Here is a 24,148-nt window from a genome sequence, read left to right as displayed (position 1 = left end):
GGTAGTTCCGATGGAGAATCCTGACAGGTCCCTCTCCCTCCTCGGGCCTCACCCAGAAAACCAGTAGGTTTGGCATCTGACTTCCCATCACATAGGGTGTGGTCGCCCAGCGATCAGCCGGCTTGTGTTTCCCAGGTAATCCTAAATTCCTAATGAGGACTCGGTCTCCCGGCAGAAGTTGGGAGAACTTCACTTTTTGGTTATACCTCTTATTTCCCCGATTCTGTTTGGTGGCCGCCTCCCCAACCAACTCGTAAGCCCTTTTCAGCTCTCTCCTCATATCAGACACATACTTCAGGTAAGGCTTCAGCGATACCTCACCTGCGTCAGTCCCAAAACAAAGGTCAATAGATAATCGCGCCCCACACCCAAACATCAGATAATATGACAAGTACCCAGTAGCTTCATTTTGTGTGCAGTTGTAACGATGAACCAGATGCCCAATATGTTGACTGCACCGGCTCTTCTTGCTAATCTTCAGGGTACCAAGCATATCTAACGAGGTCCGATTAAACCTCTCAGGCTGGGAGTCGCCCTGCGGATGATAGGGCGTGGTCCTCGATTTCTCAACTCCCAGCATGTCCAGCAACTCATAGATGAGCCTACTCTCAAAGTCCCAACCCTGGTCACTATGTATTCGCCTGGGAAGGCCATAACGCACAAAATACTTCTCCCATAGCACTCGCCACCATAGTTGCCCTCTGGTCCTTGGTAGGAAAAGCCTGAGCATATCTAGTGTAGTGGTCCGTGATGACTAAGACATGCGCCGTGTTGCTGGCATCGAGTTCTGTGGCCAGGAAATCCATGCACAACAGGTCCAGTGGCCTTGCACTCTGCAAGAGTGACAAAGGAGCAGCCTGCACAGTCAGTGTCTTTCAGCGTATGCAATGAATGCACGACTTACAGTACTCTTCGACCTCCAACTTCATTCGGGGCCAGTAAAACCGGTCTTTGATCAATCCACTGGTCTTTTCCACCCCCAAATGTCCAGAGTCATCATCCAGTGCCTTCAACACAATCTTCTGATACTTCTCAGGCAGGACCAACTGCCAAAGCCGAGGTCGGTCCGGGGGTGACATTACCCAGTATAAAATTTGGCTCTTCAACTTCAACTGAGGCCATTCTCTCTGTAACGGAGACACCGAAGCGTGTTTTGTCTTCTCCACCCGCGCCATATCCCCCTTTTCAACTGCGTACCAAATAGTGCCAATGTCCGGGTCATCTCGCTGAGCAGCTACCACTTCCACGGGACTTAATTCTGGCAGCTGCTTGGTCTTTAGAGCGGTCAGGTCACAGTAAACTGGGGGTAGGGTGTCTTCAGAAGCCCCCAATGGGTCCACTGCGCAATCCAGCCTCTCCTTTTCCTCTGCCCGCACAGTGATAGTGAACTAACACATGACCTTCACCCAGGATGCAGGAACACTTTCCCACTCCTCGTCCCTCTCCAGTTCTTCATGCCTCTGTCAGGACAGAGCATCTGCATCGACATTCTAGCTCCCCAGCTGGTACTTAAGTCTGAAGTCATATACAGACAATGCCACCAACCACTGATGTCCTGTGGCATTTAGTTTTGCCGAGGTCAGGATGTAAGTGAGCAGGTTGTTGTCTGCCCTCACCTCAAGCTTGGCGCCGTAGAGATAGCCACTCAGCTTATCCGCTTCCACCCATTTCAACGCCAGGAACTCCAACTTGTGGGTGGGATAGTTTCTCTCGGAGGGCGACAAACTCCGGCTGACAGACGCTACTGGCCTGAACCGGGTGCCCTGATCCTGATACAGGACGACCCCTAATCCGTCTCGGTTGGCATCGGTGTGTAGCACATAGGGCAGTTGGGGGTCCACAAAAACCAGCACTGGGGCCTGAGTCAGCAACTCTTTCAGCGATTGAAAAGCCTCCTCACATTTTGTATCCCACCTCTGTCCGAAGGGCTCCAATGGGTTTAGATATTCTCCAACCTCCTGTCCTCTTCTCCCTTCCCCTTTCTTCATCAAGGGAGGGTAACCACTCAGAAGCTGGCTCAAGGGGTGACTCACCTTGGCATAGCCCTTCAGGAATCTCTGATAATACCCACAGAACCCCAAGAACGAGCGCAGAGCACTCACAGTCTGGGGCCTTGGCCAAGTGGTCACCGCTTCAATCTTTGCCGGGTCAGTAGCTACTCCATTCTGCGAGATGTGCCCGACGTAGCTACAGGCGTCTGGCAATACTGGCACTTGTCCAGGGAAAGTTTTAACCCCTCATCCTTCAGTCGGTTTAGCACCTTCAGTAGCCTCGCTTCATGTTCTTCCAAGGTGGATCCAAATACTATCAAGTCATCCAAATATACCAACACTTCCAGCAAGTTCATATTCCCCACCGTCTTCTCCATCACCCTCTGGAATGTGGCAGGGGCTCCTAATATGCCCTGGGGCATCCTTTCGACCTGGAAAAATCCCAGAGGGCATATAAATGCCATCTTCTCTTTATTAGCCTCACTCATCAGGATCTGGTAATATCCACTCCTCAAGTCCAGCACACTAAACCACTTCGTCCCACTCAGACAGGCCAGTACGTCTTTGACCCTTGGGACCGTATACTGGTCGCCTCTGATCTGGGCCAACATTTATGGGCCGGGCGACACCTAATTAAGTAGCTTTTTTTATTTCGGCTTTTTTCTTAAAGATGTGCTGGGTGCGCTCCAGATACCGCTGCACCACTGCATTCTTCGCGGATCGGTATCGGTCCGCAGCCCAGAGGTTGAGGACCACTGGTCTAGGAGAAGCAGCCGTCAGCCCCGCCAAACTAGGTAAACAAGTTTGTGTGGATGCTGTGTAATGTGCCCCAGTACAAACCCACAATGTAAGATATCAGACTATACACCGTAAGCGATTTAAATGATTACACTTTATAATTCTTACTTTGACTGAGACCGATAGAGAAATAAAATATAAAATGAAGGCGCCAGTAATCTTATTAACAGTCCCGTGCACAATCGTTGGAGCTCACGGAACAGGGTCTTCTTTCCACCATTCGATCTCCTCCGAACTCCTCAACTCTTCGGCCTGGGACCAACAACAGTGGTCTACCAGAGTGCTTCCTGCACATCCTTCCTCTTTGCCTCTGCTCACCGAAAATCCCACACACTCACTCCGGTTCCCACACATAGAGATAGAATAACATGACTTCCATTGGTTAGTTCCCTGTTATCTATAGTTATAACCCGAACATTCCAGCTACAACGAAACAGTACCTGATCAGTTAACATTACAGAGAAGCCATTTATTATTAGCAGCTAACAGTTAATATTACTGAGAACCCTACATAAAAATTGGGGAATGTTGCAGGCTGTTGAGATTTTGGGTAGTTTTAACATATTTTCAACTCTTGCCTTTTAGTGTCTCTGGTGTTTTGATGGAGAGCAATGCATGAACTATCCGATTGACGCTATTATTCCACCTAGTTCATTATGTCCTTTACGTGACGCTCGTTGGGCAGTTTGCTGGGGTGAGTTCAGCATACATTTTGCACAGACTATCCAATTACATGATAAAACTTCAAATTGTATGTATTTGTAATTTTTAAAACTGGAAGTAGTCCTGATTATTGTTTTTAAGTTCTTCTGTCGCACACCATCTCAAATATAAGAAAACCTATGGATGGCAATTTAATTGGTAGACAGTTTTTCAAATTAGCACAGTACATCCTAGCTAAGAGTTTAGTTTACAACTAAGGTTTGCAGTTTTTCATTCTTTTAGATAATTGTATCCAAATCTGCATATTACTGGCAAAGGCAGGTCATTTGCTCACTCAGTGTCAAGGCTGCTTTTTCATTGCTGCATCTATGTTATAACAAACAATACTGAGTGCCTTGCTAAACCAATTCCAACTTTTATTCTGAAGTACCCACAGATTGGCTAGTATGAGAATTGTGTATTAACTATTCTGGAGGATGTTGGGGAACAGATTGGTTTTGAGTTTGATAGATCTATTTTCTCTTCCAGTTACCAGTTTTCAATGAATTACAGATTTTTCTATGCAAACGAAACTGAATTCAAATTCTATTTCTGAATAAGTCATTTACATTTGTACAACAATATCTACTTTCATTTATATGACAATTTAAAAGCAGCAAGATGTCCTACAGACCCTTAAAGGAGAGTGCAAGGAAAGTCTCTCCACTCCTTAAGTAGGAAGGGAGAAAAAGAAAAGAAATTATCAGCCAATTAGCTTGACTTCAGTGGTTGGGAAGATTTTGGAACCTATTTTTAAAGATGAGGTATTTGGGGTACTCAACGCATGATAAAATAGGCCAAAGTCAGCGTGGTTTCCTAGGGGAAATCTTGCCTAACAAGTCTGTTGGAATTTTTTGAGGGAATAATAGGCAGGATAGACGAGGGAGAGTCAGTGAATGTTGTTTACTTGGATTTTCAAAAGGCCTTTGACAAAATGCCACACATGAGGCTGCTAAACAGGATAAGAGCCCATGGTATTTCCGGAAAGATATAAGCATGGATTGAAGATTGGCTGACTGGCAGGATGCAAAGAAGGAGAATAAAGGGAGCCTTTTCTGATTGGTTACTGGTGATTAGTGATGTTCTGCAAGGGTCGGTGTTCATACTGTATCTTGTTATACTGTATGTCATTGATTTTGATGACAGAATTGATAGCTTTGTGGCCAAGTTTGCAAAGGATTCAAAGTTAGGTGGAGTAGCAATTAATGTTGAAAAAGCAGGGAGTCTGCAGAAGAATTAGATTGGGAGAATGGGCAAAGAAGTGACAGATGGAATATAGTGTAGGGAAATGTATGGTCATGCACTTGGTAGATGGAATAAAGGCATAAATTATTTTCTAAATGGGGAGAAAATTCCAAGATCAGAGGTACAAAGGGACCTTGGAGGCATTGTGCAGGGTTCCCTATAGGTTAACTTGCGGGTTAAGTCAGTGGTAAGAAAGACAAATGCACTGTTAGCATCATTTTCAGCTGACTAGAATGTAAAATTAAGGATGTATTGCTGAGGCTTTATAAGGCCATTGGTTAGCCCGCACTTAGAGTATTGTGACTAGTTTTGGGCCCTTTAGCTGAGAAAAGATGCATGGCATTGGAGAGAGTCCAGAGAAGGTTCAGAAGAATGTTTCTAAGAATGAAAGGGTTGATGTATGAGGAGCCTTTGATGGCTTTGGACCTGTACTCTTTGGAGTTTAGAAGAATTTTGGGGGGGGGGGTCGTGATCTAGTTGAAACCTATCAAATATTGAAAGGTCTAGATGGAGTGGATATGGAGAGGATGTTTCCTATAGTGGATGAATCTAGGACCAAAGGACACAGCTTCAGAATAGAGGGGTGTCTCTTTAGAACAGAGATGGGAGGAGTTTCTGTAGCCAGAGGGTGGTGAATCTGTGGAATTCACTCCACAGATAATGTAGAGGCCAAGTCATGGGTATATTTAAAGTGGCAGAGGATAGGTTCTTGATTAGTAAGGTGTCAAAGCTTACAGGACAAAGGCAGGAGAAAGGAATTGAGATGGATAATAAATCAGCCATAACGGGATAGTGGAGCAGACTCGATAGGCCAAAATCTCTGAATTCTGTCTTGTGTATGGTATCAAAATATAAGCAAATGAGGATTTAGAAATGACAAGCAAAACAAGCTATTTGTGCCCTTCAGTAACAGCATGACCAATATTGTTGTTAGATGGCATTTCCTGTGCTCATTCATCTCTTGATGTTCTTAATATCTAAAAATCATTTAGATGAAAATATTATGGTGGAGGGCACTTAACTAGCTTAAAGAGGTATGATTCAAAAAGCATTTAAAATGAAGAAGTAGGGTGGATGTTAAAGACCATGGCTTCGGTAAGATAGTGGTATTGACATCAGGATTTTAGATCTTGTAGCCAAGCGGCTGTTTATAAATGAAAAATAAAAAGTAGATCTTGTCCAGCTAATGGAGGTTTAGGAGGCAAAACTGTCGCATATTGTTTTGAAGCATTTAACTGTAGAGTGGCCTGGTATAGTTCTCTCCTCAAAGAACTTTCTGCCAAGGACAGGAGGATGGGTAATAAATGTTGGCCTGAACAGTGACAGCCACACCTAGTTTAGTACTGACATCTATGCAGTAGAATGGGAATGCACAGGTATTTCTTATCCTCAACAATCAGGACAAATCTAGGTCAGAATACTATACTTAGTTTCCAACCCATTCTTCAGGTCACTATAAATGTCAAAAGTCCTGGATTTCCAGTTCACTTCCCTGTCCATCATGTGTGTACATTGCTGTCTGAGAATGACCTTTCCACTCTATTTGTTCTCTCATTTCCCCCAGCTCCTTCTCTTCGCTTCCTGGTTTCTGGCTCTCTATTAGTTGTTTTTAGACTCCTTTGTTTTGCAGTGCTTCCGGCATAGACTGGTTGACATTACCAACTGATAGCCATATTTTGTAGTGCAGTATCAGCTAAATACCATTGTGCATACTTAAGGAAACTATAATTACTGAAATTCGCAGCTTGACTATGAGAAGTTTAGTATGGGTAATTCCAGTGGCTACCAACTGCTATCAGTGAGCCTGCCTAGCAAAGATTTAAGATTGTGTCATATTGACATTACACCTCAAAGTTGGTATCTTGGAAACTGAGATTGTTGATAACATTTATACTAGCATTTAGGCCCGCTTCTTTTATTGAATATTGATAGTTACTTAAATGGTGTAAGTTGGTTTAATTTTAAGGCATGATTTGAACTCTGAACGCAAGGTATCTTCCCTGAGACTGGGACTGTGATTGACAGAATATTTTGCATTTAGCTTAGTGCAGAAACTAGTCTGTCAGCTTTCCCTGTAACACGTACAAAACGCTGGAGGAATTCAGGAGGTCAGGCAGCATCTATGGAAAGGAATAAACAGTCGATTTTTTGGACTGTCCTGATGAAGGGTCTCGATCTGAAATGACAACTGTTTATTCCTCTCCTCAGATACTGTCTGGCCTGCTGTGTTCCTCCAGCATTTTATCTGTGTTACTCTGTATTTCCAGCATCTGCAGAATCTCTTGTGTTCAACATTACCTGTAAACAGCATTTTAGGTGCTGTTCATATTTGTTGTTTTCCATATACATAAATGACTTGAATGAGAATGTAGCTAGTGTGTTTATAGATAATGTGTAACTTGATGGAGTCATAAGTAGCAAAAAAGATTGTCAAAGGAATCAGCTGGAAATTGGTGATACTAGGACTGCAGATGCTGGAATATGGAGTGGCATGGAGGAACTCAGTGGGTCAGACAGGATCTCTGGAAGGAAATAGACATTTGATGATTTAGGTCGAAGTTCTTCATCTGGATGCTTCATTGGTTCAGATGAAGGATCTTGACTGGAAATTTTTGTTGACTGTCTTTTCCTTCCATAGATGCTGTTAGATCCATCTAGATCAGCTAGAAAGTTGAGTGTTGTGGTGGCAGATGGAAATTAATCCAGACTAATACTCACAACACGCTGGAGGAACTCAGCAGGTCGGGCAGCATCCGTGGAAGCGATCAGTCAACGTTTCAAGCCAGAACTCTTCAGGACTGAAGAGGGAAGGGGCAGAGGCCCTATAAAGAAGGTAGGGGGAGGGTGGGAAGGAGAAGGCTGGTAGGTTCCAGGTGAAAAACCAGTAAAGGGAAAGATAAGGGGGAGGGGGAGGGGATAGGCAGGAAAGGTGAAGAAGGAATGGGGGGAAAAGCACAATGGGTAGTTCTTAGACAGAACATTGAATTCTCGAACTTCCGGTAATTCCCTCCCCCTCCCTTCCCCTATCCCAGTTTCACTCTGCCCCCTCCCCCATTGGTTAGGCCACATTCGGAGTATTGTGTACGATTCTGGTCACTGCTGTATTCCTGTAACAAATTATTCCTGTACTGTAGTGACCAGCAATTGAGAGAATACCAAGGAGATTCACCAGCATGTTGCCTGGAAAAGAGGGCTTTAGTTGCGTTCTTTCATATTTGACTTTTACTCCCTGGGGGTGAAAAAAAAAGACTGAATATATCTAGCTATTTTTGCCTCTCATAATTTTAAATACTTCAATCAGAGAAAACTGTCCAAGTTTATCCAACCACTCCAGTCCAAGGAAATTCTTAGTGAACCTCTTCTGCATCCTCTCCAAAGCCTCCACATCTTTCATATAGAATATGGTGAAGACAGATTCATTTCAAAAGGACTTAAAGGGGAAAGAAAGTTGTGAACTCTAGGGTGAAGACTCGTGACTGAAACTTTCTCAATTGTTTTCCTAGAGGCTGTAGGAACTCATTCTGACAAACAGCCTCCTCCTATGCTAAAACTGTTCAGTTATTCTATAATAGATATTGCTGTGTGTAATGATTCTATAATGTTTCCAAATGACACTTTGGAGCATGGTTTTTGAGAAAAAGCTTCCCCTCTTCTAAGAAAACCTAAATAGAGAGCATATTCAGAATGATGAGTTGTGCATTGACAACATAGAATGAGAGCTGAATTGTCGAATCAGTATATTTTTCTAGGCTAATGCAGATTTTTGAAGTAACAAAACTGTTGATGGTTGTGTGGAATGGCAGGAATGGAATTCAGGTCAAGAGTAATCACTGACAATATTACTGAATGGTTGGAGCTGACTCACGGGGCCATAGGATCATCTCCTGCCCCAGTTTCTCATCTCCTTTTGAAAACTTGCTCAACCATGAGTAATGTACATCAAAGTTGCTGGTGAACGCAACAGACCAGGCAGCATCTCCAGGAAGAGGTACAGTCGACGTTTCAGGCCGAGACCCTTCATCAGGGTCTGCTTGGACTGCTGCGTTCACCAGCAACTTTGATGTGTGTTGCTTGAATTTCCAGCATCTGCAGAATTCCTCGTGTCAACCATGAGTAAATTACTATGACGCTATAAGATGGTATTGGTTAAGCAATAGTTGCTGATCACCTAAATAAAGGTTTGCATTGCTCAATGTTTGAAATAAAGAAATAAATTAAATAGATCTATGTTTTCTAGTAAAAAAAAAGAATAAAATATATCTGAAGAACAGCCTTTACAGAACGATACCATTAATAAGAAAATGCACTGGGTGGCAGCACTGTATTATACAAAATCATACTCATGGATATGGAAGTAATTTTTACATTGCAGTTTCTGTTTGTTGCTAATAACCTCAAAGTTTTTGTGGTCCTGTCTTTCTGCATAGGTTAATTGAATCTGTTTTGATCAGAATGCAGAGTCCCCAACAAGGTCAATATTTTCCCTACTGTATAATGAATGTATTTTCAGTTCCTACAAAAAGATTGAAGAAATGTTAGCATGTTTGAAGGAGTTTTCTCGCAGGATTTTTTTTTGGAAAAGCTGAGTTAATGAAAAACTTAAAAATATTGTTATGTATTTCAAAACAAATGAGAGTAAAATTCTTGCAAAATATTCCATACCCAGATAAACTTTTAAAAATGCTGCCAAATAGTGATTACGCAGGTGAGAGAGAAGAAAGTGCAAACATTTAAATCTTTAGATTAAAAGTTTTCAATTTTGTTTGAAGCATAGAACATTTGAAAACAACATTGATATTTTATAATGACTCTTTGAATAAGATTTCTAGCATTTTCATCTTAAAAATAATAGGTTAATGACAACTGGCAATTTTTTAAACTACACAAATTGACAAACCTGCAAGGATGTATTGCTCATAACAATATTTTTGTAACGCGCTATAAGGACTCACTGCTAATGTAATGGCTTCTCGGTAATGTTTCACTGCTAAGGCTAATGAAATGGCTTCTTTGTAATGTTCACTGCTGAGGTAACAGTTTCTCTGTAGCAGCAATGTTTGGGTTATGGCTGGAGATAACAGGACTGTGGTATGCATGTGAGCCAATCAGGAGATTGTTGCTCTGTCTTGTGAATTTGGAAGGAGACTTTTCGCAGTCTTTTGCCGGGGAGAGATGAGGAGAGAAGATGCGAATGGAGAGATTCGGTAGACTGCCGGACAGGGTGGACCTGGAGCGAGGGTCCGAAGGGCACTATGATCGGAGGAGGTTAATGGTGGACGATCAACTTATCAGTGAGCTCCAACTTTGCGCAATAGACTGTTTAATAAAATTGGGCCCTTTATTTTTCTTTTTTTCATTTATTTACTAACCATATAGTCAAAGTAAGAATTATGAAGTTTAATCCCATATTGTGTACTGTTTGTTATTGCAGGGTACTGATTTGTAATAGGGGACATATCGCGCAGCATCCACCCAAACGAGATTTCTTAAGTTTGGCCGGGCCAGGGGTTATCACCCCTATATTAAGCTGCTAGCCGAAGCGAGATTTACAATTGTTGGGGCTGTGTTCGGGATTGATTCTGTTGGATGCTGTGTGATTACCCTGAGGAATGAACCAGTGGGGCAGATATTTGTACTCCAGTTGAAGTGTTAACTCCACTGTTAAGTACTGTTAAAGTTGCGATTGTGGGTGGAGGTTTGATAAAATGGCTGGTGCAGCTCATTTTAATGCAGACCAGCGCTGAGGTAGCGGTAGCTGGGGGCAGAGATTTCAAAGATGGGGTTCTCTTGTTTCTGAGGAGTGGAAGGAAAGGGTGGTCGGATTTGGAATGTCTCATTAGTCCACGTCCCCCGGTGAAGAGTGAGAACTCTGAGTTAGTATCCGCCCTTACTTCTCTGGCGAATAAATGGAAAAATCAGATTCAAAGTCCCAGCTATGGCAGGCTCCACCTATTCTGTGAACTAACCCCCACCCCTAAAGGGAAGGAGAAGTATGAGACTTGAGCGGAGAAGACCTCTCAGTTGTTAGATGAGTGGCCGTGCTCTGATGATGAAAAGCGACAGAGATTGGTTGAAAGCTTGAATGGACAGGCTGCTGTTGTCGTGAGAGCTGTCAGGTTGAAATCTCCCGTAGCGACAGCTGTCAATTATCTGCAAGCACTGGACAATGCTTTTGGTCCAACTGGAAGCCCAGTGGAGCTCATGGTGGGGTTTCAGAATATGCGTCAGGAGAAAGGGGAGAAGCTTTCTGCTTTTATTTTTCGGCTAGAGAGGCAGCTAAATTGCTTGCAGTGCAGAGGGGTCATTCAAGTGACTGAGGTGGATCAGTTAAGAATGGACCAGATAGCCAGGGACGCCCAGTCCCATGATCTGATTGCTTGGGGTCTCTGACAGTATCATATGATGCTCCCCCCTCCATCTATTCTTGAGCTGATCAGAGAGGTACGGGAAGAGGAGAACGCAGCAGAGGCGTGGCAATTCTCAGTCAGCAGGGTACAGTCCTTGGCAGTAGCCCCCTGCGGTGAAGTAACCACAGATAGCCTACTCCGGGGAGCCATAGAGGAGATTGTGGCGGATTTGAGAACGGAAATATGTCGGCTGTTATCAGCGGGTGTGACCACCCCCCCAATATGATGGAGCTAATGAAGGGGCTGATTCCCCAAGGGGATGAACAGTGCAGAAGGATACTGGCAGCCGGTGTCACACCAGAAGGAGGGTGAGCCCCCGGGTGCCTCAGCAGGGAGAGTTGTTGGGAAAACCTAGAGGAGACCCAGTGAGGGAACGGTCTGGTGTCTCTGGGGGAACACATTCCCAGCAATGTACCAAGGAACCCCCAAAAACAAAAGGCCCATTTCCTGAAGGCTTAGTGGGTCCGTGCTCCAGTGTGTCGCTATGAATATGGGGTATTTATGCTAAAGCCATACTCGACACCGGGTCGCAGGTCACATTGTTGTACCATTGGTTTTACAACTGGTATCTGAAGCATTTACCATTAGCATCATTCAGGGCACTGGAGATCTGGGGGCTTGGTGCTAGTGATTATCCATACGACAGTTATTTGTCAGTGAAGTTGGAGTTCTCAGAGGCCGATGTGGGAGTGTCTGAGGTCCTTGATACATTGGTGCTGGTTTGTCCGGACCCTGTTGAGAAGGGTGGCGTTTCAATTCTGGTGGAGACCAACACCCCTCTTGTGAAGAGGCTCATGGGGGCCTACAAGGAGAAGGCTGGCGAGAGCTTTCTGGGAACATTGTCCGTGCACCCAGGGGTTTGTGCTGCTTTTGAGGAAGTGCTTGGCAGCATTGGGCCGGATACCGAATTTAAACGAGGGACTGTGTGGTTCACCCAGTTGAAGCCAGTGGTGGTACGGCCCAGGGAAGTAGCGAGAGTGATGGGGACCCCCAAATTTTCTAGAGTGCCTGAGGGCAAACCCCTCTTAGCGGACGCTTTGGAAGACCACGGGGAGGAGTCAGGATTTCCTGCTGGGGTACTGGTAAGGCCTGATGAATTGCAGAAGCCCTTGGTTGTACAGGAATGCAGGATGGCACTGATTGTCAGGAACACTACAAAGTGGGGGATGCCCCTGGTTCATTTGTTCCCGGTGACAGTAATGTCGAGTGCCCCTGTGAGATACGCCTGGGAGAAACTATTGGAAAGGGGGAGAAAGCTGACAGCTGAGTCATTCAACTTCGGGGACTCCCCACTTGCTGCGGGTTGGAAGGGGAGGCTGGTAGATAAGATGTTGAAGCTGGAAGCTGAAGCACAGATGCTGCCCGACCTGCTGAGTTCCTTCAGCGTGTTGTGAGTGTTGCTTTGACCCCAGCATCTGCAGATTATTTTGTGTTGAAGCTGGAAGATGTCTTTTCCACTGACAAATCTGATGTGGGTTGTTCCAAGAGCACACGTTACACTATCCAGGTGACTGAGGATACCCCGTTCAGAGAAGGGTCACGGCGACTGGCCCCTGCAGACATGGAGGATGTTCGGTAGCATTTGTGTAAGTTGAAGGAAGCTGGGATCATCACCGGGTCCCAAAGCCCCTATGCATCCCCAGTAGAGTTGGCCCAAAAGAAGAATGGGAAGGTACAGATGTGTGTAGACTATAGGACTCTGAACAGACACACCATCCCTGACCAGTATACTGTCCCGAGGATTGAAGACGCGCTAGCCTGTCTGATGCCGTATTTCAGCGTGCTGCACTTGAGGAGTGGATATTACCAGATCCCCATGAGTGAAGAGAAAAAGGCATTTATATGTTCCCTGGAATTTTTCCAGTTCGAAAGGATGCCTCAGGGCATCTCGGAAGCTCCTGCCACCATCAGGCGGGTCATGGAGAAGACAGTGGGGGATATGACCTTGCTTGAGGTATTGGTATATCTGGATGACCTCATAGTGTTTGGGTCCACCTTGGAAGAACATGAAGCGGGGCTGCTGAAGGTGCTGAACGGTTAAAACTTTCTCTGGACAAGTGACAGTTCTGCCAAATGTCTGTTAGTTATGTTGGGCGCATAGTCTCACCAGATGGGGTAGTTACAGACCCAGCTAAGATCGGGGCGGTTACCACTTGGCCAAGACCCTAGACTGTGAGCGTTCTGCACTGGTTCCTCGGGTTCTGTGGTTACTATCGGAGGTTTGTGAAAGGCTACGTGAAAGTGAGTCATCCTTTGAATCAGCTTCTGTGCGGTTACCGTCCATTGGGGGAGAAAGGGTAGGGGAAAACAGGACAGGAGGGTGGAGAGTATCTTAGCCCTGTCGGAGCCCTTTGGACCAAGGTGGGATGCAACATGTGAAGAGGCATTTCAGTTGCTGAAGGAGCTGCTGACCCAGACACTGGTGCTGGCTTTTGCAGACTCCCAGTGTTGCGGATAAATCTCAGGAGCAGCAGACAGAATAAATCAGGCCGACTCAGCGAATTGTTTCAAACTGAAGGACTTTATTACCTGATATCATGGAGAGCCTCTGTACCGAAAAGCGGTGCTTAGGGGCTTTGCTTATCTTGCAGACCCGCTTCATTATATAGACACAGCGTACGTGACTAAAAGCACTTAACAAGAACATTGCTTGTCTTTGAACTTAGATTTTTTTTTGGATTATGAGAACACTCAGTCATCTTTTATTGTCATTTAGAAATGCATACATGCATTAAGAAATGATACAATGTTCCTCCGGAGTGATATCACAGAAAACAGGACAAACCAAAGACTAACACTGACAGAACCACATAATTATAACATATAGTTACAGCAGTGCAAAACAATACCGTAATTTGGTAAAGAACAGACCATGGGCGTGGTAAAAAAAAAAAGTCTTAAGTCCCAATCAACTCTCGAGTCCCTGATAGCAGGCAGAAAAAGGGAGGAACTCCCTGCCATAAACCTCCAAGGCACCGACAACTGCCGATGCCTTGGAAGCAGCCGACACCCGAATCGTCCATCTGAAAACTTCGAGCCTCCGACCAGCCCCTCTGATACAGCCTCCCAAGCACCATCCTATGCTGAGCGCCTCGGCTGCCAAAACAAGCAAAGCCGAGGATTCGGGGCCTTCTGCTCCAGAGATTCCAGTTACCACACAGTAGCAGCGGCAGTGAAGTGAGCATTTCAGAAGCTTCTCCAGATGTTCCTCTGTACTCTCACGTCTTTCTCCATCAAATCAGGATTGTGCACGGTCCCCTACTTGACAGATAACAGATATCATTCACCGGAGAGGCTGCACGCGCCTCTTAGAACTAGATAGCAACAAACAAGAGCGTTACATAAATGAGACGCCACAGCATCTTTCTGGCAAGGACTTTAGCTAAATTTTAAGAGTATTCACAAGCGATTGGGTTAACCCCTACATATCCAAAGAGTCTTAAATTCTTCCACACCTAATTACCGTATGTACTGCACACGGATGCCAGCCGAGAGGGCTTAGGGGGCGTCCTGTATCAGGATCAGGGCTCTGGGTTGAGGCCCGTTGCATTTGTAAGCCGGAGTCTGTCACCCTCTGAGAAAAACTATCCCACACACAACTTTGGAATTTCTGGCGTTGAAGTGGGCGGTGGTGGATAAGCTGAGTGACTGCCTCTATGGGGCCAAGTTTGAGGTGAGGATGGACAACAACCCCCTAGTGTATATCTTGACATCAGCAAAACTGGATGCCACAGGACATCGGTGGTCGGCAGCGTTGTCTGCCTATGATCAGCCAGGAAGTACCGGCCAGGAAGCAGGAATGTTGATGCTGATGCTTTGTCCCGACGGGCGCATAAGGGACTGGTCAGGGACGAGGAGTGGGAGAGCATTCCTGCCCCGGGGGTGAAGGCCCTGTGTCAGTTTGCCATCACAGTGAAGGCAGAGGAAAAGGAGGGGCAGGAGCGAGCGGTGGATCAATTGGGGGCTTCTGATGATGCTATCCCCTAAGTTTATTGTAACCTGACTGCTCAGAAGACAAATCAGCTGCCAGAATTAAGTACTGGGGAAGTGGCTGCTGCTCAGCGAGATGATCCGGGCATTGGTACCATTTGGGCAACGGTCAAAAATGGAGACATGGCTCATGCAGAGAGGACAAAACACGCGTCAGTGCTTCCATTACTACGAGAATGGCTTCTGTTGGAGTTGAAGAACTAGATCTTATACCGGGTCACGTCACCCCCAGACCGACCCCGACGTTGCCAGCTGGTTTTGCTGGAGAAGTATCAGAGGGTGGCGTTGAAATCACTTCATGATGATTCTGGACATTTTGGGGTGGAAAACACCTACAGATTGCTCAGAGACTGGTTTTACTGGCCCCAAATGAAATCGGAGGTCGAAGAATACTGCAAGACATGCATTTGATGCATCTGGCGGAAGACACTGCCCGTGCGGGCAGCAGCCTTCTCCCACCTGCGGAGTGCGGGGCCTCTGGATCTGGTGTGTATGGATTTCCTGTCAATAGAACCTGATGCCAGCAACACGGCGAATGTCGTAGTCATCACGGACCACTACACCAGATATGCTCAGGCTTTCCCTACCAAGGACCAGAGGGCATCTACGGTGGCAAAGGTGTTATGGGAGAAGTATTTCATTGACTATGGCCTTCCCAGGCGAATACATAGTGATCATGGACGGGATTTTGAGAGCAGACTCAACCGTGAGTTACTGGGCGTACTTGGAGTTGAGAAGTCAAGGACCACACCCTATCATCCATAGGGCAATCCCCAGCCAGAGATGTTTAACCGGACCTTGCTAGACATGCTCGGGACCCTGGAGATCAGCAAGAAGAGCAGGTGGAGTCAACATATTGGGCATCTGGTTCACAGTTATAATTGTACACGAAATGAAGCTACTGGGTACTCGCCATATCTGATGTTTGGGCGCGAGGCGAGGTTGCTCATTGACCTTTGTTTTGGGACTGACGAGGGTGACTTACCACCGAAGACTTATCTGAAGTATGTGTCTGACATGAGAAGAGAGGTGAAAAGGGCTTATGAATTAGCTGGAGTCATGGCTGCCCAGCAGAATCAAGGAAATAAGAGGAGGTATGATCAAAAAGTGAGGTTCTCCCAACTCCTGCCAAGAGACAACTCCTCAAAAGGAATTTGGGGCTACCTGGAAAGCACAAGGTGGCTGACTACTGGGTGGCCACACCCTATGTGGTGGAGAGTCAAATGCCAAACCTACTAGTTTTCCGGGTGAAACCAGGGGAAGGGAATGGGTCTGTCAAGATCCTCCATCGGAACCACCTGCTGCGCCTGGGACAAGAGGTGCACGTAGACCCAGGGGCCGACTTGGAGCCTACACTTAGTAAGAGGACTCTGCGAAAACGGGCGACTGCAGGACCCAAAGCAGGAGAGGCTGGGCTGGCCCTTGCCTATGAGAGGGGTACTGATTCGGAAGATGAGAATCTGGATGTGTGGTATATGCTGTCTTTCACTAACTCCCCATTGACTGAGGAGGAGAAAAACGGCCCTTCTCCCGCTGAGTCAGGTGAAGTGGGGGGAGGGTGCTATCTGTGGGCAGCCTGGGTTACAGCGGGACCTTTGAAGGAGAGGAAGCTGGGCCTGGACACGGGACAGAGGGCTCGAAGTTGCAGGGGGGCACAAGTGATAGGTCGGGGGAGGACTCGCCAGGTAGACCAGAAGTATCCCCAGTAGTGACTGAGCCTGAAGAGTTAGGTGAGGAGGTACAGAGGTCTCAGAGAATTAGGAGACCACCAGATAGGTTGGCCTATGTAGCGCCGGGGGAATGGGCCCTGATCTCTACCGTTTTGGGGAGCTATGTCACTACCTTTTGCACCTGGATTGGGCTTTGTGTTTTGCAGGAAGGGTTGGCGAATTATCTCAATGTCATGAGAATATGACAATTTGGTGGGGGGAAGATGTAATGCGCTGTAAGGATTCACTGCTAATGTAATGGCTTCTCTGTAATGTTTCACTGCTAAGTCTAATGAAATGGCTTCTCTGTAATGTTCACTGCTGAGGTAACGGTTTCTCTGTAGCAGCATTGTTTGGGTTATGGCTGGAGATAACAGGACTGGTATGCATGTTTGCCAATCAGGAGATTGTTGCTCTGTCTTGTGAATCTGGAAGGAGACTTTTTGTTGTCTTTTGCTGGGGAGAGATGAGGAGAGAAGATGCGAACGGAGAGATTTGTTAGACCGCCGGACGAGGTGGACTTGGAGCAAGGGTCTGAAGGGCAGCAAACATCGGAGGAGGTCTATGGTGGACGATTGACTTATCAGTGAGCACCAACTTTGCGCAACAGACTGTTTAATAAGATTGGGCCCTTTTTTTTCTTTTCGTTTCTTTACTAGCCATATAGTCAAAGTAAGAATTATAAAGCTTAATCATTAATTGCATATTGTGTACTGTTTGTTATTTCTGGGTACTGATTTGTAATGGGACACATCGCGCAGCATCCACCCAAACAAGATTTCTTAAGTTTGGCTGGGCTGGGAGTTACCACCCCCTATATTAAACCACTAGCTGAAGCAAGAGTTACATTAAGTTATTGTGAGCATTATTTGGTTATTTTTGGCATTATTGTGAGATCCCCTCCATTGAACCATTGTAAGTGTTGAATTGCCTGTTTTAGATTATGATGTAATAACCAATGCAAATTTGGCCTCAAAACCTCGTTGTGCAGTTGGACTCTCAATTTCCTCATTTGCAGATTCCAGTAAGTTTGGATTGGTAACAACATCTCCTCCATGATCTCCATCAGCACAGGTACACCACAAGGCTGTGTGCTTAGCCCACTGCTCTAATCACTTTATACTGTGTGACTAAGTACAGCACCACTCCCATATTTAAGTTTGCTTACGACACCACTATTGCTCACCAATTCAAAGGCGGTGACAAACTAACATATAGGAGGGAGACTGAAAATCTGGCTGTGTAGTGCTACGACAACAACCTCTCACTCAATATCAACAAGATCAAGGAGCTGACTGTTGACTTCAGGAGGAAGAAACCAGAGGTCATCAGGGGATCAGAAGTGGAGAGGTTGAGCAACTTTAAATTCCTCAGTGTTATAATTTCAGAAGGTCTATCCTGGGTCCAACACACAAGTGCAGTTATGAGGAAAGCATGACAGTGCCTTTACTTAGAAGCTTGCAAAGATTCAGCATGATATCTAAAACTTCTACAAACTTGTATAGATGTGTGGCGGAGGGTTAATTTACTGGCTGTGTCACCATGTGGTATGGAAACACCAATGCTCTTGAATAGAAAATCCTACAAAAGTAGTGATACAGCCCAGTCCATCATGGCTAAGGCCCTCCCCATGACTGAGCACATCCACATGGAGCACTGTCACAGGAAAGCAGCATCTATAATCAGGACCCCCACCACCCAGGCTGTGCTCACTTTTTGCCTCTGCCAGCAGGAAGAAGATACAGAGCCACAGGGCCCACACCATCAGGTTCAGGAACAGTTATTACCCCTCAGTCATCAGGTTCTTGAACCAGAGGGGATAACTTCACTCACCCCATCACTGAACTGTTCCCACAACCAATGAACTCAGTTTCAAGGACTCTTCGTCTCATGTTCTTGATACTTATGGCTTGCTTATTTATTTATTTATTCTTTTGTATTTGTGCAGTTTGTTGTCTTTTGCACGTTGGTTGTTTGTCCATCCTGCTGGGTGCATTTTTTCATTGATTCTGTTGTGTTTCTTGGGTTTACTGTTTTTGCCCACAAGAAAACAAATCTTGGTGTTGCATATGGTGACATGTACGTACTCTGATAATAAATTTACGTAGAACTTTGAACTTGAAATTAGAGACAGTCATCTGTGTTTGTTGACAGCTGATTCAGAGAATTGTTGGGGGAATTCTGAGCGGATTGGCTGTTCAAAGGCTCAGTAATGAAAGATGTGATTATTGGTCCCTGAGCACTTGCTTAAAAAAAATTCTCACCTCTGTAAGACTTGTGGCAGTGTAGATTTTTAAAGACTGATTTTTTTTGGCAAATTTAAGAAAATATTTGGTGCTCATACATTTTGGATCAACCACCATGAAATGATTAGAATTCTGCTTTGCAATGTCTCTGTAAATAGAGCACTAGAACAATGGAGGAACACTAAAATAACTGATCCAGTTAAGTCTCATCTGCCCAGATGAAACACATTGTGGTTTCAACATTTTGCTGAATAGTTTAAAAATGCAACAAGTCAGAGTTGAGTATCCTTTAACCTATGTTATCCATGCCTGAGCTTGCTCCATTTTGGACCATATTCCTCTAAACCAGGTGTTTCCAACCGGGGGTCCATGGACCTCTTGCTTAATGGTATTGGTCTATAGCATTAAAAAGGATGGGACCTCTGCTCTAAACCTTTCTTGTTTTTTTTTTGTCCAGGTGTCTTCTGTCCTCACTGTAAACTTCTGTATTTATATAAAAAAAAATTATTGTCCGTTGGTTTCATATATCAAGCATATACACTCAGTGGCCGCTTTATTGAGTACGTACTGTAGCTGATAAAGTGGCCACATGAGCATATGTTCTTGGTCTTCTGCTACTGTAGCACTTCAAGGTTCGACATATTGTACATTCAGAGATGCTGTTCTGCACATCACTGTTGTAATGAGTGGTTGAGTTACTGTCACCTTCCTGTCAGTTTGAAACAGTCTGACCATTCCCCTCTGACCTCTCTCATTAAAAAGGCATTTTCACTCACAGAACCCCTGCTCACTAGATGTTTTTTGTCTTTCACACCTGGTTAAGATTTCTATTGCTATGCCATAGGTATTTCATCTTGGTAGTTTTTGCAAAACCAATATGATCTGGTAGACTGTATTGGTTTCGGCTAAAGATAAGAAACCCTGTTGTTCAACTCAGGATGGTGGGATCAGGAGAAAGTTCTAGAGATAGCGGGGCGGAATTAGATTTGTGATGGACAGTAGTCTGGTTTGGGGTCTCTTGGTGGGAGCTGCAGAGCGAGCCGTAGAGTTCTGTTGGAAGGAGAGTCCCCGTAGCAAAAAAACACTTTGTGCGGGTGAATGACTCCAAGGAAAAAGGACCAATACTCCTGAGAGAGCCAGTTTATTTGTGATGGACTTCGAGGGAAGTTCAGACTGTGGCAGGTGCTTTCACGCAGACCGTAGGTTGGGCACTGTGAATAACAGTTATATCCAGGTTTTGGAAGAAACAAGCACGAACAGTCATGTGCACATTTAGACAGGTCTAACTGTAATTGCCCTTTTTTTTTGTTCCTTTTAATAACTGATTGGAAGCTGAAATTGGTAAGTATACTTTCTTCATAATTTTATGCGGTGTACAACCTGTTATTTGTTGCCGACCGATAATTGTGTATGGGCAGTATTTACACAGCGTTCGCTCAAATTGAGGTTTCTTTAATCAGAACATCACAATGCTCCAGCTTGGTTGAACCCCAAATCATACCCACCCTAGATATATATTATTTATGAAAGGTGACCTTCTCAGCGCTGAGTCACGAGTTAGCTAACAAGCTGAGTTTGTATACGAGCCTGGTGAGAGGGTTACACACCATGTTCTGTAAACTCCAGAGACTGCTGTGTGTAAAAACCCAAGAAGATCAGCAGTGTTTGAGACACTCAGACCACCCTGTCTGCCACCAAGGATCATTCCATGGTCAAAGTTACTTACAAACCCCTTTTCCAGAAAAGTTAGGATATTTTCCAAAATGCAATAAAATCAAAAATCTGTGATATGTTAATTCACGTGAACCTTTATTTAACTGACAAAAGTATAAAGAAAAGATTTTCTATAGTTTTACTGACCAACTTAATTGTATTTTGTAAATATACACAAATTTAGAATTTGATGGCTGCAACACACTCAACAAAAGTTGGGACAGAGTTAAAATAAGATTGAAAAGTGCACAGAATATTCAAGTAACACCGGTTTGGAAGACTCCACATTAAGCAGGCTAATTGGTAGCAGCTGAGGTATCATGACTGGGTATAAAAGTAGCGTCCATCAAAGGCTCAGTCTTTGCAAGCAAGGATGGGTTGTGGCTCACCCCTTTGTACCAAAATCCGTGAGAGAATTGTTAGTCAGTTCAAATGGAACATTTCTCAACGCAAGATTGCAGAGAATTTAGGTCTTTCAGCATCTACAGTACATAATATTGTGAAAAGATTCAGAGAATTCAGAGACATAGTGCGTAAAGGGCAAGGTCGGAAACCACTGTTAAAAGCGCGTGATCTTCGAGTCCTCAGGCGGCACTGCCTAAGAAACCGTCATGCTACTGTGACAATTATAGCCACCTGGGCTCGGGAGTACTTCAGAAAGCCGTTGTCACTCAACACGGTCTGTCGCTGCATCCAGAAATGCAGCTTGAAACTGTATTACGCAAGGAGGAAGCCATACATCCACTCTACGCAGAAACGCTGGCGAGTCCTCTGGGCCCGAGCTCATCTCAGATGGACCGAAAGACTGTGGAACCGTGTGCTGTGATCAGATGAGTCCACATTTCAGCTAGTTTTCGGGAAAAACGGGCGTTGAGTTCTCCGTGCCAAAGATGAAAACGGCCATCCAGATTGTTATCAGCGAAAGGTGCAAAAGCCAGCATCTGTGACGGTATGGGGGTGCATCAGTGCCCACGGCATGGGTGAGTTGCATGTATGTGAAGGTACCATTGACTCTGAGGCGTATATTAAGATTTTGGAGAGACATATGTTGCCATCAAGGCGACGTCTCTTCCCAGGACGTCCATGCCTATTTCAGCAGGACAATGCCAGACCACATTCTGCACGGGCTACAACAGCGTGGCTTTGTAGACACAGAGTGCGTGTGCTTGACTGGCCTGCTGCCAGTCCAGATCTATCTCCTATTGAAAATGTATGGCGCATCATGAAGAGGAGAATCAGACAACGGGGACCACGGACTGTTGAGCAGCTGAAATCTTATATCAAGCAAGAATGGACAAAATTTCCTATTGCAAATCTACTACAATTAGTATCCTCAGTTCCAAAACTATTAAGAAGTGTTACTAAAAGGAAAGGTGATGTAACACAATGGTAAACATGCCTCTGTCCCAACTTTTGTTGAGTGTGTTGCAGCCATCAAATTCTAAATTTGTGTATGTTTACAAAATACAGTTAAGTTGGTCAGTAAAACTATTGAAAATCTTTTCTTTGTACTTTTGTCAGTTAAATAAAGGTTCATGTGAATTAACATATCACAGATTTTTGTTTTTATTGCATTTTGGAAAACATCCCAACCTTTCTGGAAATGGGGGTTGTAGATCAGATGTCTTGACCATGTCTGCATGCTGTTTTACAATGAATTTCTGCCACATAATTCGCTGATTAGATATTTGTGTTGACAAGCAGCTGTACGGGTGTACATAATAAAGTGGTCACTGAGTGTATTTAGAAAACAAGTAGATATAGATAAGTATTTATTGGGTAAATTAAAGTTGCTAAAGATAAAACCCATTATAAAAACACTAAATATGGAATGACCAACAGCCTGCAATGGGAAACCAAACTATTGATTTGGCCATCCATTTGCTACTAAGTGACCATTCAGAATACTTTTGTTCTGGCGTATGTTTTAACTATTAAATAAGCCTTGTTATAAAGCCATGTCATAGAATCATAGAGCATGAAAGCAAGCCCTTTAGCCCAACCGGTCCATGCCGACCAGGATGTCCATCTAAGTCCATACTCATTTGCTGGTGTTTGAGCCATATCCCTCAAAGCCTTTCCTTTCTGTGTACCTGTCTAAGCACCTTTTAAATATTGCTAATATAGTATACCTGCCTCAGCCATGTCCTATGGTAGCTCATTCAATATATCAACTACCCTCTAGGTAAAAAGTTGTTCCTATTAAATCTCTCCATCTCATCTTAAATCTATGCCCTCAAGTCTTCAATTTATCAACCCTGGGACAAAGTCTGTGTGCGTTCACTTTGCCTCTACCCCTCAAGATTTTACAAACCTCTTTATGATCACCTGTCAATGTCCTTTTCTCAACGTCTTTCTGTAACTCAGTCATATAATTTAAGAGATTGAGAAATTAATGCATAATTGTTTTTTCTTCTGTTCCATCCACTCTGAAATATTTATGCTGGTTTGATTTTGATGGTCCACTCTTTCCTTCCTGCCTTTCCACAATAATATTTCAGTTCTGTGCCGAACACGAATAGGTTGGGATGGCTGCTATATCTCATGGCCCACGGGCCCACAACTAAAGAAAGATACAAATTGGTTCTCATGAAGTCAATGGTAGATGAAATAATGGCAAGCATGATCAAATACTTAAAATACAGTAAACTATAAAGGATGATGATGACAAAATATGTTTGATGAACTAAGTTTTATTTCCACTAATTCAACTTATATTTTTTTTGCAGTGAACTTTGAAATCTTGATCATTGTGATATCCATTGTTGGGGGACTCATTCTGCTGCCTTTGGTGTGTTGCTGCTGTTACTGCTGTTTCAAGTTCAAACGATGTTGCCAAAAGAAATCATGCCGGTAATTCTCCCTTTTTTAAAAAGAATTATTCTGAGCAGTCACATAGGACTTCGACTTGGGTCTCAATTAAGAAAAGTAAGCAAGAATACAAATACCTAGATCATGTATTATTATTAAAAAGAACAACAAGCAGCATGGAAATTAACTTCCAGGCTAAACAGTTTTGAAAGATGCAAAGGAATGGTGGTCTTGTGAACCAGATTCCTGATTGATAAGTTATAGAACCTGGGCCTCTGTACCTCCGTCTGCAATTGGATTCTCGACTTCCTAATTGGAAGACCACAATCTGTGCAGTTTGGTGATAATATCTCCTTCTCGCTGACAATCAACACTGGTGCACCTCAGGGTTGTGTGCTCAGCCCACTGCTCTACCCTCTCTAAACCCATGACGCTGTGGCTAGGCGTAGCTCAACTACCATCTATAAATTTTCTGATGATACAACCACTGTTGGTAGAATCTCAGACGGAGACGAGGGCGTACAGGAGCGAGATAT

At 44.4% G+C, this 24,148-nt stretch overlaps 1 protein-coding gene across 1 annotated transcript in view; it reads left to right on the top strand.

Annotated features, from left to right (window-relative positions):
* Positions 1 to 24,148, top strand: part of LOC140195433 (pituitary tumor-transforming gene 1 protein-interacting protein-like) — a 78,879-nt gene that overhangs the window by 12,545 nt on the left and 42,186 nt on the right. Inside the window, exons 3-4 of the mRNA XM_072253727.1 lie at positions 3,375 to 3,483; positions 23,531 to 23,654. Coding sequence (XP_072109828.1) covers positions 3,375 to 3,483; positions 23,531 to 23,654 — 233 coding nt within the window. The remainder of the gene's footprint in view (positions 1 to 3,374; positions 3,484 to 23,530; positions 23,655 to 24,148) is intronic.

The sequence above is a fragment of the Mobula birostris genome, chromosome 3 (assembly GCF_030028105.1).
Source record: "Mobula birostris isolate sMobBir1 chromosome 3, sMobBir1.hap1, whole genome shotgun sequence".
In the NCBI taxonomy this organism is placed as follows: domain Eukaryota; kingdom Metazoa; phylum Chordata; class Chondrichthyes; order Myliobatiformes; family Myliobatidae; genus Mobula; species Mobula birostris.
This window is presented reverse-complemented; position numbering and strand designations above follow the sequence as displayed.